The following is a 19011-nucleotide window of genomic DNA, read 5'->3' on the forward strand; positions in this document are numbered from 1 at the left end:
TCATATGCAGTCTGAATTTTACATGGTAACTGAGAAATTAAAAAAAAAACGCAAATATCCCATTTGGATGCTAGATAGAGCAAAACACATAGCTGAAAAAATATGAGATGATTTAATAACCTCCATAACCACAAAAAAGAGTTAGGCCGGAGTCACACTACAGCGAGATACAGCCGAGTCTCGCAGGTTAAAACCAAGCTCTGGCACCGGCACTCCGGAGCGCAGCTCCATGTATTGCTGTGCGGCTGCACGCTCCGCTCCGGAGTGCTGGCGCCAGAGCTTGGTTTTAACCTGCGAGACTTGGCCGTATCTCGCTGTGTGTGATCCTGGCCACAGGCTAGTTTCACACTAGCGTTACCGGGCGCAGCGCAGAGCCACCCGCTAAGCTCCGCCCCCGGCCGCGCCCCCTCCGATCGCATGACGCTGCTATACTTAGCGCTGGGTACGCTGGTACACTTTTGCCGGCGCATCCGCCCTTTTTGCGCTACGCCGAGCGCACAAAATGCAACACAGTGCGCAATTTGAACAAATTAAACATACTATAAATAAATTCTTGCCAATCCTCTATAAGGACAAAATTTTAGCAAACATCTTAAATTAAGGGGTAAATGTGGTGGCAAGGAGAGGTAAAACTATAGGAAACTTTGTATCATATAGTATGTATAGTTCTAAAAATAAAAAAAAGAAACCAGGTTGGAAACTCAAGGTTTCTACAAATGTGGCAGTAAAAACTGCACCACATGTAAATATGCGCTGATAACCAAAACCTTCACAAATCAAGAAAACACAAAAGAGTTGAATATTAAAAAAATATATTAAATGCCACTCAAAAAATGTGGTATATAAAATCAATTGCTCCACATGTAATCCATCATATATAGGTTGCACTACAAGAAAGGTAAAAACGCGCATTACAGAGCATCTTAGGGACATCAATAAAAATATAATAAACCGCAGTATATCAGGGGCGGAAAGGCACTTTATTTCAGCACATGGGGGCAATCTGGCATCATTCCAAATTAGCGGCATAGAACAGATCCAGAGGTCTGAACGTGGAGGAGATGACATAAGACGTCTCCTCACATGTGAAGCCTTCTGGATCTACTACTTGAATACCAGAGCACTTAGCGGAATGAATAAGGGCAATGAAATTATGTTTCAGTGTTAAAGCTAATGTAATTATTTTATTATGCATATATTGTTGTAACACATTTTGCCTGTTTTAAAACTCCATTGCAGAGGTCGGTCAGGAACCAATTATAAGTCAGAGCTAAAAAGGTGCACACCTGCAAGATAATTAGATTGATATCAGACTTTTCCTGATTGGCAACTGCAGGGTTTAAATGTTCTTGTATGTTAGTAGGTGCAGAGCTTTGAGAAAGATCTGCAATAGATCGAAACGCGTCGCTTGCACTCATATTTGCACACTGTCTGTGGAGTTTTTTATTGTGTGAATACACCATTTATGGAATTATTAAAGGATAAAAAATTTTTTTCAAAGGAGCGTGAACAGATTTTTCTTTCTATTAACATAGCATCATGTTGGATACTGAGACCTTATGAAGATCTTGTGCCTAAAGATTCAAAAAGATTCCCTATTAAAGAGTAAGCATCTATTAACGCAACATTTAAACAATATGATTCCTCTATCCCAACACCCTGTAACGAGTTCGTACTACTCGTGTCTTTGCACAATGTCTAGATGCGGCTATTTGGTATGGATTTTCTCGTTAGTACCATCAGTGAGATGTTTTCTAATATGTGTTTTCAGTTAACAAATTGTACAACCAACATATGGCACCCTACAGGTAGTACATGTAATTAGGAATGCAGTATATGTGAAACTACAGTTAATATAGGAGCTAATTTTATAGCTCACTCTTTTGTGATAGATGTAAATCCTTATAAGAGGTTGTCCACAACATTATCCTATCCATCTCAGTTGGTGGCCGGATCTGCTCAGTTGTTGAGCTGTACAGTGCAGCTCCGTTGACAGAATAGTGGCTGTGGCTGGGTGTTGCACATCCGCCCAGGCCCCCTATTGATCTGAATAGAAGATGGATGTGTAGTACTTGGCCACGGCCACTATAGAGTTAACGGAGCTGCACTGTGCTCTGACATCGGGAACAGCTGATCGGAGATGGTGCCGGGTGCCACACCCCACAATCAGACATTGATCTACAGTGCCTCGCTAAAGTATTCGCCCCCCCCTGGAATTTTTCAACCTTTTCCCACATATCATGCTTCAAACTTAGAGATACCAAATGTAAATTTTTGGTGAAGAATCAACAAGTGGGACACAATTGTGAAGTTGAACAAAATTTATTGGATATTTTAAATTTTTGTGGAAATTAAAATACTGAAAAGTGGGGCGTGCAATATTATTCGGCCCCTTTACTTTCAGTGCAAACTCACTCCAGAAGTTCATTGTGGATCTCTGAATGATCCAATGCTGACCTAAATGACTAGTGATGATAAATATAATCCACCTGTGTGTAATCAAGTCTGTGTATAAATACACCTGCTCTGTGATAGTCTCAGGGTTCTGTTTGATGCACAGAGAGCTTCATGAAGACCAACAGGCAGGTCTGTGATACTGTTGTGGAGAAGTTTAAAGCCGGATTTGGATACAAAATGATTTCCAAAACTGTAAATATCCCAAGGAGCAATGTGCAAGCGATCATATTGAAATGGAAGGAGTATCATACCACTGCAGATCTACCAAGACCTGGCTGTCCCTCTAAAGTTTCATCTCAAACAAGGAAAAGACTGATCAGAGATGCAGCCAAGAGGCCTATGGTCACTCTGGATGAACTGCAGAGATGTACAGCTGAGGTGGGACAGTCTGTCCATAGAACAACAATCAGTCGTACACTGCACAAATCTGGCCTTTATGGAAGAGTGGCAAGAAGAAAGCCATTTCTCAAAGATATCTATAAAAAGTGTTGTTTAAAGTTTGCTACAAGCCACCTGGGAGACACACCAAACATGTGCAAGAAGGTGCTCTGGTCAGATGAAACCAAAATAGAATTTTTTGGCAACAATGACAAACAATATGTTTGGCATAAAGGCAACACAGCTCATCACCCTGAACACACCATCCCCACTGTCAAACATGGTACTGTCAAACGTAGGGCGGCACGGTGGCTCAGTGGTTAGCGCTGCAGCCTTGCAGCGCTGAGGTCCTGGGTTCGAATCCCACCAAGGACAACATCTGCAAGGAGTTTGTATGTTCTCCCCGTGTTTGCGTGGGTTTCCTCCGGGTACTCCGGTTTCCTCCCACATTCTAAAGACATACTGCTAGGGAATTTAGATTGTGAGCCCCATCGGGGACAGTGATGATAATATGTGCAAACTGTAAAGCGCTGCGGAATATGTTAGCGCTATATAAAAATAAAGATTATTATTATGGTGGTGGCAGCATCATGGTTTGGGCCTGCTTTTCTTCAGCAGGGACAGGGAAGATGGTTAAAATTGATGGGAAGATGGATGGAGCCAAATACAGGACGATTCTTGAAGAATCGTCCTGTATTTGGCTGTATTCGTCTGCAAAAGACCTGAAACTGGGATGGAGATTTGTCTTCCAACAAGACAATGATCCCAAACATAAAGCAAAATCTACAATGGAATGGTTCACAAATAAACATATCCAGGTGTAAGGCTGGTTTCACATTAGCGCTTTTTAAGCGCACGCACGGCCGGGGGTAGCTCCGCCCCCGAGCCGGCTCTCTGCCCGGCGTGCCCGCCCCTTGCTTGTATCGCCGCCTACTAGCGGACAGCGGCGCCTGCGATCGGCGCACCCTATCTTTAGCATAGGGTGCGCAGATCGTGCGCAGGCCGTGCGCTAGTTGCGTTTTGACCTGCGCTGCGCACTTTTGACGGTGCGCCGTGCGCACCAAAATCCGAAAAGTTTGATTTTGGCGCGCACGGCGCACCGTCAAAAGTGCGCAGCGCAGGTCAAAGCGCAACTAGCGCACGATCTGCGCACCCTATGCTAAAGATAGGGTGCGCCGATCACAGGCGCCGCTGTCCGCTAGTAGGCGGCGATACAAGCAAGGGGCGGGCACGCCGGGCAGAGAGCCGGCTCGGGGGCGGAGCTACCCCCGGCCGTGCGTGCGCTTAAAAAGCGCTAATGTGAAACCGGCCTTAGAATGGCCAAGTCAAAGTCCAGACCTGAATCCAATCGAGAATCTGTGGAAAGAGCTGAAAACTGCTGTTCACAAACGATCTCCATCCAACCTCACTGAGCTCGAGCTGTTTGCCAAGGAAGAATGGGCAAGAATTTCAGTCTCTCGATGTTCAAAACTGATAAGAGACATACCCCAAGAGTCTTGCAGCTGTAATGGCAGCAAAAGCTGGCGCAACAAAGTATTAAGTTAAAGAGGCCGAATAATATTGAACGCCCCACTTTTCAGTTTTTGAATTTCCACAAAAATGTTAAAATAACCAATAAATTTTGTTCAACTTCACAATTGTGTCCCACTTGTTGTTGATTCTTCACCAAAAATTTACATTCGGTATCTTTATGTTTGAAGCATATGTGGGAAAAGGTTGAAAAGTTTCAGGGGGCCAAATACTTTCGCAAGGCACTGTAAATGAGGCAGAGCCCACTAGTCAGGCTGGGAGTATGCATACTTACCGACCGGTTCTGTTCTGGCTCAGAAACCAGCAAATCTCCGCAGTACACAATGCGTACGCTGGGAAGATTCATAAGTCTGCAGTCACACTAAGGCCGGTTTCACATTTGCGGTTGTGTACGCAGCGTTACTGGACGCACACATCTGCATGCGTCGTGTTTTCCTTTTGTGGACGCCAGTACATGTGTTTAATGCGTTCGCCTGCGTTCTCTTAGGCTGGTTTCACATTAGCGTTTTTTAGCGCAGCGCATCGTGCGCGTCCATGCGCCCCTATGTTTAACATGGCGGGCGCATGGTCTAGCGTTTTCGCGCGCATGCGTTTTTTTGTAGTGTGCGCCTAGGCGCGTCAGACGCAACCTGTTACATATTTGGTCCGTCCAACCCGAGTTAAAAAAACGCATGCGCACGCTTGAGCACGGAATGCGAAAAAATAACATTAAAGTCTATGGGAACACAGGCGTGCGCATGGACATGCGCACGCCTGCGTTTAAAATCGCCTGCGTTTTAAGAGTTAACATGGCTAGAAACTGGTTAAAACGCATGCACCTAAAAAAGCAAACGCATGCAAAACGCATGATGCATTTCTATTGCGCACAAAGCGCAGCGCTAAAATTGCTAATGTGAAAGTAGCCTTACGCATGCGTCGTTTCGAGGTGTGCGGTGGGGCGCAGCCAATGCAACATGTTGCATTTTTTGAGGCATCAAATTTCCGCCGCCATAAACATGCGGACGCTTGCGGATGGAGTGCGTAAAAACGCTTTACAGTCTATGGGAACGCACAGGAACGTAAGGACATGCGCTCGCTTGCGTACACATGCGTTTTCCTGAGTAAACATGTCCAGGACCTGGTTTTAGCCACCCTCCCACACAAAGATGTATACAAAGAGGGTGTGGGCACTGGAAGGTCAGTACTCTCCAGACTGTGGCAGATATCTGTGAAGACTCTGAATTTACAAAATGTGAGTATACACGCTAATGTCTGTTATTCTCCCTGCAGTCTGTAATCATTTTTTTCTCTTTATTGCAGCATTTAGCAACATAACCATGGCATCAAGTGCTGAACAATCCTCACACAGCGGACAGGACACTGAAGTGAGTACAATTTCTACAGATTGGTAAGTATTCACTGTCACCTTTACACATGTGGCAAAATCATGTTTATTCTTTACAGAACCATTCCAGTGCAGATGAGCAGGAGCAGCAGACTCAGGCCTAAGTTCCAGTGGCAAGACGGCGTGTAAGTATTCTTGACTTTTTTTACTTGACTTTTTTTTTTTGGTTGAATGTTTTTGGTTTATCAGTGTTTTATCTTTCCAACATTAATGTCTTTCTTTCATTTTTAGGTTCCACAAAGGGAAGAGGAAGAAGTGGATAATGATCACCTCATCACATTGGTGGGGGAGTGAGTTCCGTTGTGGGACACCTGGGAGCAGCAGCACTAGGACAACGTGGTGATTCAGCGGCTGTGGAATGAAGTGGCCCGATCGCTGATTGATGACTGGGACAATGCCACGCCAGAAGTCCGAAAGGAATTTTTTAAGTATTGTAATGTGGTCTGATGCGGCAGTGAACCTGTAAGGCCAGGATAACACAACCGTGTGTGATGCAATAAACTCCTGCGAGTTTCTCGCATCACACACGGTTGTGTGATCCCGGCCTAAAGTACATTGTATAACAATTTTATTTCCCCCTTCGCAGTGAACAAAGTGGTAACCCGTTGACGTTCGATGAAGGATTGCTTTCACAAGGACCTGAGACAGGAGATACAAGTTCGCAGTGGTGCTGCAGCAAGGATAAGAAAATACAAGTATCACAGGATGCTGACTTTCCTGAGGCCTGTCCTTGCTCGGCGAACGTAAGTATTTTTGTGTCGTATTCCCTAATCTGAATTTTTCTATTCCACAAGAGTTGGCGCTTTTACAATTATTATTTTTGTGTAGTAATGGTTTTTCTTTTCCACACAGAACCTGGAGCAGCATCCTCGAACATGGATCGTCCTCTGGAGCGGCCCCGAACATCCACCAGCGATGCAGCAAGTGGGCCGGCTTCACAGGCTGGAGAACAGGCAACTGGTCCATCAGGTGATCCCCTGTCCCAGGCCCCTGCCACTGTTTTTTATGGGTCTTCCCACCAGCGGCAGAAGGCCATGGACAGGCCACTCATGCCCAAGTTTGTTCACTTGAGCTCTGTCTTACAGAATGGCCTGAGGTCGCTCGGTGACAGACTGGAAAGTGGGTTTGCCCATATAAACACACTTTTCCAGGATGTCAACCGACGCCTTGACCATCTGGAAGCCGACCTCCAGAGACAGGCACACCATTTTTTTCATGCGACAGGCATAAGGTGGTCCGAAATACCCCGCTCTGAACTCCAGCTTAATATGATGCAGGCCTGCAATGCTGCTTATGTTCAGGCTATGCAGCAGACTCGGTACTTCCACAGACTCGGTATTTCCGCCTGTGCCACCACTAAGCAGCTTCAGTTCATTACCGAGTTCTGCTGCATACCACTTTATCACCACCACCACCATGCACAGTCCTGAAGCACACCACTATTCCACCACCATGCCGGGTGCTGCTGAATGCCACTCCACCACCATGCCGAGTCCTGCTCCTGCGCAGCTGTCCACCGCCACCACCATGCCTGGGCAAGAACCTGCATGGCCGTCCACCGCCACCACGCCTGTACAAGAACCTGCACGGCTGTCCACCGCCACCACCATGCTGGGTCCAGATCCAGCAAGTCGCTCCACATCCACTGCTGAACCCACCACTCCAACCCTCCCAAGGAAACACAGACATAAAAGAAGCCAGCAGCAGCCAGCAAAAAGAAGAGACGAACTGTCCAACTACCTCCACCCTCACCTCCCAATTTGTCTGTGCTGTCCAGTGTGTCTCTCCCGTCCCATGCATCTACTTCCACACTTGACCCCCCAGACCCCACACATTTAGTTGGCCCTTCCCCTGGAACCCCTTCACCGTCCACACGGAGCCAATCCTCCCAGCTCCACAGCCCCCAGGTCCATAACATTTCCCCCTCAATATTTCATAAAAAGGAAATTTTTTTGTGTGTTGTAAATAAATTTGTGTTGTTTTTTCCCTATCACTGCTTGCTCTTTGTCCTTTTCGTCGCCGGCAACACACACATCGCCATCTACACACACTGTGTGCTTGCTACCTCATAGCTCCATGACAGATACTATCTTCTCCTCCTTTTCTTTCTTGGTTTTACACTGCAGCTTTGGTTCTTGCGTCTGTCATGAACCTATGAGGTGGAAAAAACTCAAACAGGACTGAAAATCCTCCAAAAAAAAAAAAAAATCAGAATACAGCACAAAGGGTCAGGGGTCAGCAATGCTCACCTGCCCAGGTATCAGCACTAGTGCACTCAGGATACTAGGTTTTCTGCATCCTGAGATAACTAGTTCTGACAAACAGGCAGGTGAATAAACATAAGAGGTGGACTAGCGCAGACTGAAGAGACGATGGAGCTAATCCGACATCACCTACCATAGCTCTGACCTCAGAGAAAAGAGGTGTAGTGTAAAGCATGCGTGACATAGCCCAATCTGGGTATAATGCACTCCATGTCTTATGCAATCTGCATGAGACAGGGAGTGGGACTGTAGTTGTGAACCAGTGAACACCTTATGAAAATTTTTCAACAAATTTTGTAATGTAGAGGGCACTTGGAAAGGGTGTTTCACTATATGTGTTTTATTTTCAGCAAACATGAAAGGTACATTTTAACATTCCAGGTACATAAAATAATTACAGGAACATTTAACTAAACCATTTAATCTTGACATACCACATGTCCAATCCCAGAAAGAAAGTAGGCAGCAAATGTGTCGCTCATTTGGGCAACTTCCCTTGTTGTCCTCAGAGGGTGATGATGGTAATCTGGCAATGGGTTACCAACAGGTTAATCAGGCTCAACATTGGGTCGCTCTTTAGCCATTACTGTATTTTTCGTACTATAAGACGCACCGGACCATAAGACGCACCCCAATTTTAAGAACGAAAATAGGGGAAAAAATAATGTGTCAAATGGGGGTCCGTCTTACAGTCCGAATTCAGCTTACCTGGGAAGGGATCCGGCACAGGTGGAAGAGTGGTCACAGAGGTCATTCAGTGCTCCAGGCTGGTGCGGTGGTGGCGGCTCTGTGCTGGGGCAGGTGGGCTGTGCCAACTGTCCTGGGGCAGGTGGGCTGTGCTGGGGCAGGTGAGCTGTGCTGGGCTAGCTGTCCTGGGGCAAGTGGGCTGTGCTGGGGCAAGTGGGCTGGGCTGTGCTGGGGCAGCTGGGGCAAGAGGGCTGTACTGGGCTGGGGCAGCTGGGCTCTGTGGGGTGAGGGTGGCGGCGGGCTGTGCTCTGATGCAGGGGCGGCGGCTCCGGGAACATGGACGCCGGGAAGATGGCTGCCGGTCCGGGGACATCGCATGTGCGGGTTCAGATCTCGTCCCGAGATCTCGGGGGACGAGATCTCGTCGCCGAGATTTGAATCTCGTCTCCCGAGACGAGAACTGAACCCGCGCATGCGGCGTCCCCTGACCGGCGGCCATCTTCCCGGCGTCCATGTTCCCGGAGGCCACCGCAACATGGCGGCAGCCAGCAATGGATGTGCGGGGCCCCTGGGCTGCGAGGAAATGCCGGCGGAGCCACCGCCCCTGCACCGGAGCACAGCCCGCTGCCACCACCGCACCACAGAGCCCCGCGGCACCCTCACTTGCCTCCAGCCATGATTGGAGGTTAGTATATTGCGACCATAAAACGCACCCCCCACTTTCCCCCAAAATTTTGGGGGAAAAAATGTGCGTCTTATGGTTGGAAAAATACGGTATGTAGTTGTGCAGAACCACCCATGCTTTGACAACCTCAACGACTGTCTCAATTTTTAGATTAATGTCAGTTCCCAAAATGTGCCATTTCGAGACAAGCATACCAAAGGCACACTCAGCAGTTCTTCGTGCCCTGGTCAGTCGGAAATTAAAAATCCTTTTTGTGTGGTTCAGGTCTCGACTGGAGTATGGCTTCAGTAGGTTTCCACACATCTGAAAAGTCTCATCCCCAACCACATCAAATGGCATTGGTGGGCCTTGAGTGTTGCGAAGAGGTCGTGGCAGTTGAAAATTAAAATTATTCCGATACAACCGTCAGCCCATATCCGATTCTTTAAATGTCTGGACTCATTAACATGGCCAAAAGATCCAATGCCCATGGCTATAAAGCTACAGTCAGCACCTGCAATCGCCATGAGCACTATAGAGAAGTATTTTTTTTTTATAACTAAACTACTCGGATCCAGTTCCAGCCTGCTTGGTAATCCGATTATGTTTTCAATCCACTGCTCCCAAACAGTTGGGGAAATTTCCGTGGTGGGTAGGGGGATAAATTCCTCACGGAGAACGTCCCACAAAGCCCGGCAAGTGTCTGCAACAATCTCAGAAAGTGTTGAAATTCCAATCCAGAACTGGAGCGATGTTAGGCTGGTTTCACATTTGCGGCTGGGCGAGCCCATTGCCGCACCTCCTCCGGTCAGCTCTGCCTACGTCCGCATGCGGCATTCGACGTGGGTCACCGCATTGTCAAAACAACGCCTGCGGAGGCACTTGCATACATCCACATGGCCTGCGTACCCAATGTTAAAGATAAGTACGCAATCCACATGCGGACGTAGGCGGAGCTGACCGGAGGAGTTGCGGCAATGGGCAGAGCTTCACGGAGGACGTCCGCAGCTCGCCCAGCTGAAAATGCGAAACCAGCCTTAAGCTCTCCCCGGTAGCCAGGAATCTGCCAAACAGAGAACGAAAAAAACAATTAAGGACAAGGCTTTTAGAACAATAATACTTAGGACAGGTGTTTGGCAAAAGAGAAAAAGGAAAAAAAAAAAATGTAAGAACATTGCAGAACAATAATTATTATGACAGGCGTTTAATTTTAAATATTACATACCATAGTGTCACCAGGAGATGTTCCCCAGCAGGAATTGCTCTATGGAGGTGAGTGTCCTGTCTGCTGATAGCTCGTTGTACAAAAGCAGCAAATCCTGGAAGCTCTCGAGACATCCTCGTGTACTCAAAATATTTATCCGGGTTTTCACGGAGCTCATTGAATAAGGAGTGGTAGGCTCCACGGCTATCCCGAACTTCAACAATGGGGAGTTGCCAGACGCACCGACGCTGTCTTCTCCGTCTTTCTCTTTTCCATTCTTGCTCACAAGCAAATGCAAAGGCAAGAAACAAGTTGACATCCAAACCCACATTCCGATAGAAACTCTCCATGCGAAGATCCATCTTGACACAGGATACAGGAGCAAAATCTGAGGATTTCAGCTCTACAAGGGTCTATATACAAAAATCCCATGAGACACGCCCATTGGTTGTGTCTGTTGTCAAGGAATTTCTCCTGGAAAATCTTTTCCTATCAAACACATGCGCATAAAAAGCGCAAACACATGCAAAAACGCAGCTTTTTTTTGCCGTAATGCGTAAGCTGATGTGGATAAAACACACTGTTTGCATGCGTTAGCGGACGATACGCTGTGGACTCAACTGCAAATGTGAAACAAGCCTAAGTGATTGCACACTTATTTTGAACTGGGAAACCCCTTCAAGAAAGTCAAGAAGGTGGATCCAGGCAATTATAAGAAAGTATTATAAGAAATGACCTGCAAAAATCTATTGCAGAGAATAATATAATAACGGACAACCAGCACAGATTTATGAAGAGTAAGTTGTGTCTAACTAACATGCTGGGTTTCTATGAGGAGGTGAGTGCAAATCTGGATGTTGGTAATGCGGCTGATGTGATTTATCTGGACTTTGCACAGGCATCTGACAATGTACCACATAACAGCCTTATACGGAAGCTCCAGAAGTAGGGACTGGGGGAAACGATATGCACTTGGGTAACAACTGGTTAAGGAACAGGAAATAAAATTGTTTTACAGCCTCTATATGGGATAAAGTAAGCAGTGGGGACCACAATGATCTTTACTGGGAACAGTGGGGATCACCATGTTAGGACCAACTCTTTTTAATCTCATAATGTAACTAAATGTAGGATAATGCACCTAGGACGGAGTAATCCTATTGCTGCACATACATTAAATGGGAGTATACTCAGGACTACAGAACAGGAGGAGGACTTGGGTATTCTGGATACAAGTAAGATGAGCAGCAGCGCTCAATGTCAAGCAGCAGCTGCAAAAGGAAACAAGATTTCAGGGTATAGAAAAAGAGAAAATTCTGTGATCCCAATGTATGGTTACCCCCTCTATAAATCATTTGTAAGGAGATGTCTAGAATATGTGCTGCAATGGGTTTTTTCACTTGAAAAAGACGCTAGTTTAGAGTTGAAACGTGTTGTAGAAATAAAAACCCATCTTCATTAGGATTCTTCCTTACAGCAGCGCAGGCCCACAGTGTGTTACCATCCCAATTGTTCATGTGACAATAACTAAAAGGTTACAATGTATCCCAGGGATTTGGAGGAAGTTTTTTTTGTGACACATTGCACTTTACGTTGGTGGTAAATTTAGGTTGCTGTGTATTGTGTTCATTTATATAAAAAAAACAGATATTTGATAAAAATATTAGCAATTTTCAAGTTTTATGGGTTTACACGTTATAATCCAGATAGTCATACTACACACAAAAAATAAACATTTCTATGATCGGTAAGATGTCTTCATGTTGTTAGGATGTTTACAAATTTAGCAGCTTTTTTAGAGAACTATTCAGTTTTGAATTGACTTTGGAGACCTATGTGTTGGAAACCCCCAAAAGTGAGACCATTTTGGAAAACCCCCTTCACCATATTAAAAACTGCTACTGGGTAGTTTATTAACCCTTCAGATGATTTTCAGATATTAACGCAAGGTGACATGATGGGAGTGAATACAATTTATGTTTACCACTAAAATGCTGCTGACTTCTGAACAGGTCACTGTAGCCGGCAGACTCTACGGCCGTGGATTGCCATTGTGACCATCAGGACCACACGATCATGATCTCAGGGTGTGAATGGGGTTAAAGAGGAAGCCCCCCACACTGTTAGCCATCTGGTGCCAAAACTGATGGTGACTGATGCAGCAGGGGGTCAGCTATACTGTACGGCTGCTGCACTGTCACCTGTCCAGGGAGGGATGCTATTCGCTTATATCTAAGGTTAGTAAAAAGAGGTATTAGTGGTCACTATGGGGTTAATATCAAGGGTGATCGAGCGATCAAAACCATCGATAATTTCTCTTTCCCCTCAAAGTCCTGTACTTCAGTGACAACAACCTCATCTTCAAAGAAAAACGAGGTTTCTCTGGTAATGAAGGGGTTACTAGCGCCTATATCCAGTAATGGGGAATCTCCACATTAGAGGCTCCGATCCCCCCAGCCTCACATTACCGCCTATACACAGATCCCCCCCCCAGCCTCACATTACCGCCTATACACAGATCCCCCCCCCAGCCTCACATTACCGCCTATACACAGATCCCCCCCAGCCTCACATTACCGCCTATACACAGATCCCCCCCCAGCCTCACATTACCGCCTATACACAGATCCCCCCCCAGCCTCACATTACCGCCTATACACAGATCCCCCCCCAGCCTCACATTACCGCCTATACACAGATCCCCCCCAGCCTCACATTACCGCCTATACACAGATCCCCCCCCAGCCTCACATTACCGCCTATACACAGATCCCCCCCCAGCCTCACATTACCGCCTATACACAGATCCCCCCCCAGCCTCACATTACCGCCTATACACAGATCCCCCCCCAGCCTCACATTACCGCCTATACACAGATCCCCCCCCAGCCTCACATTACCGCCTATACACAGATCCCCCCCCAGCCTCACATTACCGCCTATACACAGATCCCCCCCCAGCCTCACATTACCGCCTATACACAGATCCCCCCCCAGCCTCACATTACCGCCTATACACAGATCCCCCCCCAGCCTCACATTACCGCCTATACACAGATCCCCCCCCAGCCTCACATTACCGCCTATACACAGATCCCCCCCCAGCCTCACATTACCGCCTATACACAGATCCCCCCCCCAGCCTCACATTACCGCCTATACACAGATCCCCCCCCAGCCTCACATTACCGCCTATACACAGATCCCCCCCCAGCCTCACATTACCGCCTATACACAGATCCCCCCCCAGCCTCACATTACCGCCTATACACAGATCCCCCCCCAGCCTCACATTACCGCCTATACACAGATCCCCCCCCAGCCTCACATTACTGCCTTTACACAGCCGGTACAGGGGGAAATACACACAATAACCGCACTACTTACAGCTGAGCACAAGGCTCCACTCACTACAGACACTTCCCACCATCTCTGCCCCACAGGAAGGAAGAGCCAAGCTTCCAGTCAGAGGAGGAGACAGAGAGCAAGGAATGGGGAACTGGGGTCACTGGGATAAGGGGGCACCATCTCTGGGAATGGAGGGGTTACTGGCCCCTGTGCAGCCCAGTAATGGGGGATCTCCGGTATCTACCTCCACCTGCAGGGGGCGCTATCTCCGGGAATGGAGGGGTTACTGCCCCCTGTGCAGCCCAGTAATGGGGGATCTCCAGCACCTACCTCCACCTGCAGGAGGCGCTATCTCCGGGAATGGAGGGGTTACTGCCCCCTGTGCAGCCCAGTAATGGGGGATCTCCGGTATCTACCTCCACCTGCAGGGGGCGCTATCTCCGGGAATGGAGGGGTTACTGCCCCCTGTGCAGCCCAGTAATGGGGGATCTCCGGTATCTACCTCCACCTGCAGGGGGCGCTATCTCCGGGAATGGAGGGGTTACTGCCCCCTGTGCAGCCCAGTAATGGGGGATCTCCAGCACCTACCTCCACCTGCAGGAGGCGCTATCTCCGGGAATGGAGGGGTTACTGCCCCCTGTGCAGCCCAGTAATGGGGGATCTCCGGTATCTACCTCCACCTGCAGGGGGCGCTATCTCCGGGAATGGAGGGGTTACTGCCCCCTGTGCAGCCCAGTAATGGGGAATCTCCAGCACCTACCTCCACCTGCAGGAGGTGCTATCTCCGGGAATGGAGGGGTTACTGCCCCTGTGCAGCCCAGTAATGGGGAATCTCCAGCACCTACCTCCACCTGCAGGGGGCGCTATCTCCGGGAATGGAGGGGTTACTGCCCCCTGTGCAGCCCAGTAATGGGGAATCTCCAGCACCTACCTCCACCTGCAGGGGGCGCTATCTCCGGGAATGGAGGGGTTACTGCCCCCTGTGCAGCCTAGTAATGGGGAATCTCCAGCACCTACCTCCACCTGCAGAGCCGCACTCCACATATATGGCTGCTCTGTGCGCACAGGACCTGGGATGAGGTCACAGGAGGGGAGGAGTCAGGGGTCACATGATCAGGGGCCTCAGTGTATACAGGACTCTGCTGTGCTGGTTGTCATGGTGCTGGATGAGGGGAAGTTTCTGTGTGGGGTCAGGAGGGGTTTACAGGGGGGATGTAGCAGAGCCGCGTGTGTACGAGGTGCACGGAGCGGAGCCGCGTGTGTACGAGGTGCACGGAGCGGAGCCGTGTGTGTACGAGGTGCACGGAGCGGAGCCGTGTGTGTACGAGGTGTACGGAGTGCAGTCGCATGTGTACGGAGCGGAGCCGCATGTGTATGAGTTGCACGGAGCGGAGCCGCATGTGTACGGAGCTGAGCCGCGCGTGTACGAGGTGTACGGAGCAGAGCCGCGCGTGTACGAGGTGTACGGAGCAGAGCGCGCGTGTACGAGGTGTATGGAGCAGAGCGCGCGTGTACGAGGTGTATGGAGCAGAGCCGCGCGTGTACGAGGTGTACGGAGCAGAGCCGCGCGTGTACGAGGTGTACGGAGCAGAGCCGCGCGTGTACGAGGTGTATGGAGCAGAGCCGTGTGTGTACGAGGTGTACGGAGCAGAGCCGCGCGTGTACGAGGTGTACGGAGCAGAGCGCGCGTGTACGAGGTGTACGGAGCAGAGCGCGCGTGTACGAGGTGTATGGAGCGGAGCCGCGCGTGTATGAGGTGTACGGAGTGGAGCTGCGTGTGTACGAGGTGTACATAGCGGAGCCGCGCGTGTACGAGGTGTACGGAGCAGAGCCGCGCGTGTACGAGGTGTACGGAGCAGAGCGCGCGTGTACGAGGTGTACGGAGCAGAGCGCGCGTGTACGAGGTGTACGGAGCAGAGCGCGCGTGTACGAGGTGTACGGAGCGGAGCTGCGCGTGTGTACGAGGTGTACGGAGCGGAGCTGCGCGTGTGTACGAGGTGTACGGAGCGGAGCTGCGCGTGTGTACGAGGTGTACGGAGCGGAGCCGTGTGTGTACGAGGTGTACGGAGCGGAGCTGCGCGTGTGTACGAGGTGTACGGAGCGGAGCCGTGTGTGTACGAGGTGTACGGAGCAGAGCCGTGTGTGTACGAGGTGTACGGAGCGGAGCTGCGCGTGTGTACGAGGTGTACGGAGCGGAGCCGTGTGTGTACGAGGTGTACGGAGCGGAGCTGCGCGTGTGTACGAGGTGTACGGAGCGGAGCCGTGTGTGTACGAGGTGTACGGAGCAGAGCCGTGTGTGTACGAGGTGTACGGAGCAGAGCGCGCGTGTACGAGGTGTACGGAGCGGAGCTGCGCGTGTGTACGAGGTGTACGGAGCGGAGCTGCGCGTGTGTACGAGGTGTACGGAGCGGAGCTGCGCGTGTGTACGAGGTGTACGGAGCAGGGCCGCGTGTGTACGAGGTGTACATAGCGGAGCCGCGCGTGTACGGAGCAGGGCCGCGTGTGTACGAGGTGTACGGAGCGGAGCTGCGCGTGTACGAGTCTTGTGTATACGGAGTGGATCCGTGTGTGTACGACGAACCTGTGGATGTCTGTGTTTGGCTGGTTAGGGCAGATTTTTTTTTTTTATGTCTGGTTCGGGTCGGTTGTGAACTTGTTTCCGAACCCCATATAAATCAATGGGAACTCAAACTTCAAAGCTGTTAAATGGTAGGGCTAAGGGTCTGCAAAAGGAAGCGAAATGGGGGTAAGACCAGGACAATTGCCCTGCAAACAAAGGTGGATAGGAATGAATGTCTTTCAAGTGCCGGCAAAATCATAGCAGCGCACGGCCAGCATACCCAACGTTAAATATAGGGTACGCTGATCGCATGCAGCATCATGCGATCATAGGAGGAGCTGACCGGAGGAGTGGCGGCCTGGGGCGGAGCTTAGCGGCGGCCCTGCGCAGCGCCTCAGAATGCTAGTCTGAAAGTAGCCTTAAAGGGGTTATTTCACCATAGCAATCATGGTAACATAGGAAGTAAATGAATAACACACATCCAGCACCCTCACAGAAACTGCGGCTTGCTACCGTCAGACCAGTTAAAAATTTCCCCCACAGAGCATGGGGGAGAGTATCTCCAGAGAAGCCGCTTACAAACTTCACCCCCAGACCATGGGGCACAGTACTCCAACATAAGCTATTTCAGATTTCACCCACAGAGCATGGGGAACAATACCACTGTAGGCGCTGACTCAAATCTCACCCCAATAGGCAATGGGTGCCTGAAATGTTGTGCTGTAAAATGGTTATAGTTAGGGCTGAGTCAGACTTCCGTATAACTCGTGCGATAATCGCTTCGCACTGCAAAGACTGGCCCGACACCTCTCCTGACCTGAGCATATGATGGATTTCTATGCAGCTGTCAAGCTCAAGTCAGGAGAGCCGAAAGCCAGTACGAGTTTTATGATACGATTCTCACACGAGAAATACGGCAGTCTGTCTCTGTCCTTAGGGGAAGGGTCTGCAAAAGGAAGCAATGGTTAAGAGCAGGACAAAACAAATGTGAGTAGGGAAATTACTTAAAGGGGTTCTGTTGTGAGGGGGTGGACAAAGGTTCTTGAACCAGGAGACTGAAGCCCAAGTAGAGGTGGCGGTGGACCTCGTGATGTACTTGTAAGAGACAACATAGGACTTGTTTTTTGTTATTTTTATCATTTTATATTTTTAAGAGGAAATAACCGAGAACAAGATACAGAACAATGGAGGCCCAAGTCGATGATGAGTACACGTTGTCATGTAGTTATAACTGTCCAAGTAGGAAGTAGCCAACACTTTTTTTTGTTTTTGGTGTATATATATATATATATATATATATACACAGTACAGACCAAAAGTTTGGACACACCTTCTCATTCAAAGAGTTTTTGTCACGGTCACGTGTCTGGACGCAGCGAGTACCGCAAGGCGAACCCATAAGACACCCGTGACCCTGGATACAGCGCCTCCAGTGGGGCGAATTTAAATAAAACGTGCAGCTGGATACGCCGCCTCCAACTGGCGAATTTAGGTATTACACATTATACATACAGTAGTCTGGAAACCCCGCCTCCAGTAAGGTGAATTTAAATAATAAAGGGGAACCTGGGTAACATTAACAATGGTGGGCCCTGCAATAGGGAAGTGGAGACCTCCTGTACTCCCCTGAGCCAGTGTCCCTGCACTCCTAACGTTCCCTATGCCGGTTCTGCACCGGGCGACGCATAAGAACCTTTTAACCCTAGTTCGCCCTGAACCTAAACCCTCACTAGGAAATTGGTCGGTGCGGAAACATCCCACCACTGCACTAAAACACACATGAGGAAAAATGACAATACAGGGGAAATACCACTTAGCTTTGCTCTGTTGCGTACGCACCTAGCAACAGAGCCCACCACCTGTGTGCATCTTCTCCACCCGGATCCATCACCATAACTGGATCCTTCACCATAGTGCAGCCTTGGAGCAGAGTCCACCATCAGTTGCAGCTGTCCAGTAACAGAGTCCCAAAGATGAGTTCAGATCCTGCCCAAAAAGTCAAGCTCTCAGCAACCAAGTCCCGCATGCTGAGTGCAACTCTCTCCATAGTCGTCACTCCCCCAAGCCATGCAAGCACTTCCTGCCGACACCGTAAACTGCGACTCCAACAAGCCATACCAGCCCTTCTTGCAGACCACATAGCTGCCACTCGTCCCCTCTGGCTGGGCTGCGCAGGACTCATGTTCAGCTCCTTCCTTCACCCAGGCTTCCTTGTGAAAGACTAATACACAATATCACCAACAGTGATTGAACACACCTGGCTCCCTTTTATAGAGCCTCACACCTGATTTATAATTACGTGCACTAAACCAAAGAAACTAGAGTGCACTACCACTCACCACCACCGGGCAACTTAGAATGAACGACACCACGTGTAATAATTCTAATGGCCACCGGGGGCAATCACATCACTTTGGCACCTAGCCAAAGGAAAAAAGTTCACTTATCCATTTAATCTGTCAGATCCACGCTGGATTATGACAGTTTTCTTTATTTTCATGACTATGAAAATTGTAGATTCACTCTGAAGGCATC

The 19011-nt window shown here is 49.0% G+C and overlaps 1 protein-coding gene across 1 annotated transcript in view; it reads right to left on the reverse strand.

The window, feature by feature from the left end:
- LOC141051007 (uncharacterized) overlaps positions 1 to 14990 on the reverse strand; it is an 850460-nt gene extending 835470 nt beyond the window's left edge. Inside the window, 1 exon segment of the mRNA XM_073547783.1 lies at positions 14934 to 14990. Coding sequence (XP_073403884.1) covers positions 14934 to 14960 — 27 coding nt within the window. The 5' untranslated portion in view covers positions 14961 to 14990.
- Between the last annotated feature and the right edge of the window lie 4021 nt (positions 14991 to 19011).

The sequence above is a fragment of the Dendrobates tinctorius genome, unplaced genomic scaffold (assembly GCF_039654945.1).
Source record: "Dendrobates tinctorius isolate UK_male_01 unplaced genomic scaffold, ASM3965494v1 ptg000155l, whole genome shotgun sequence".
NCBI lineage: Eukaryota > Metazoa > Chordata > Amphibia > Anura > Dendrobatidae > Dendrobates > Dendrobates tinctorius.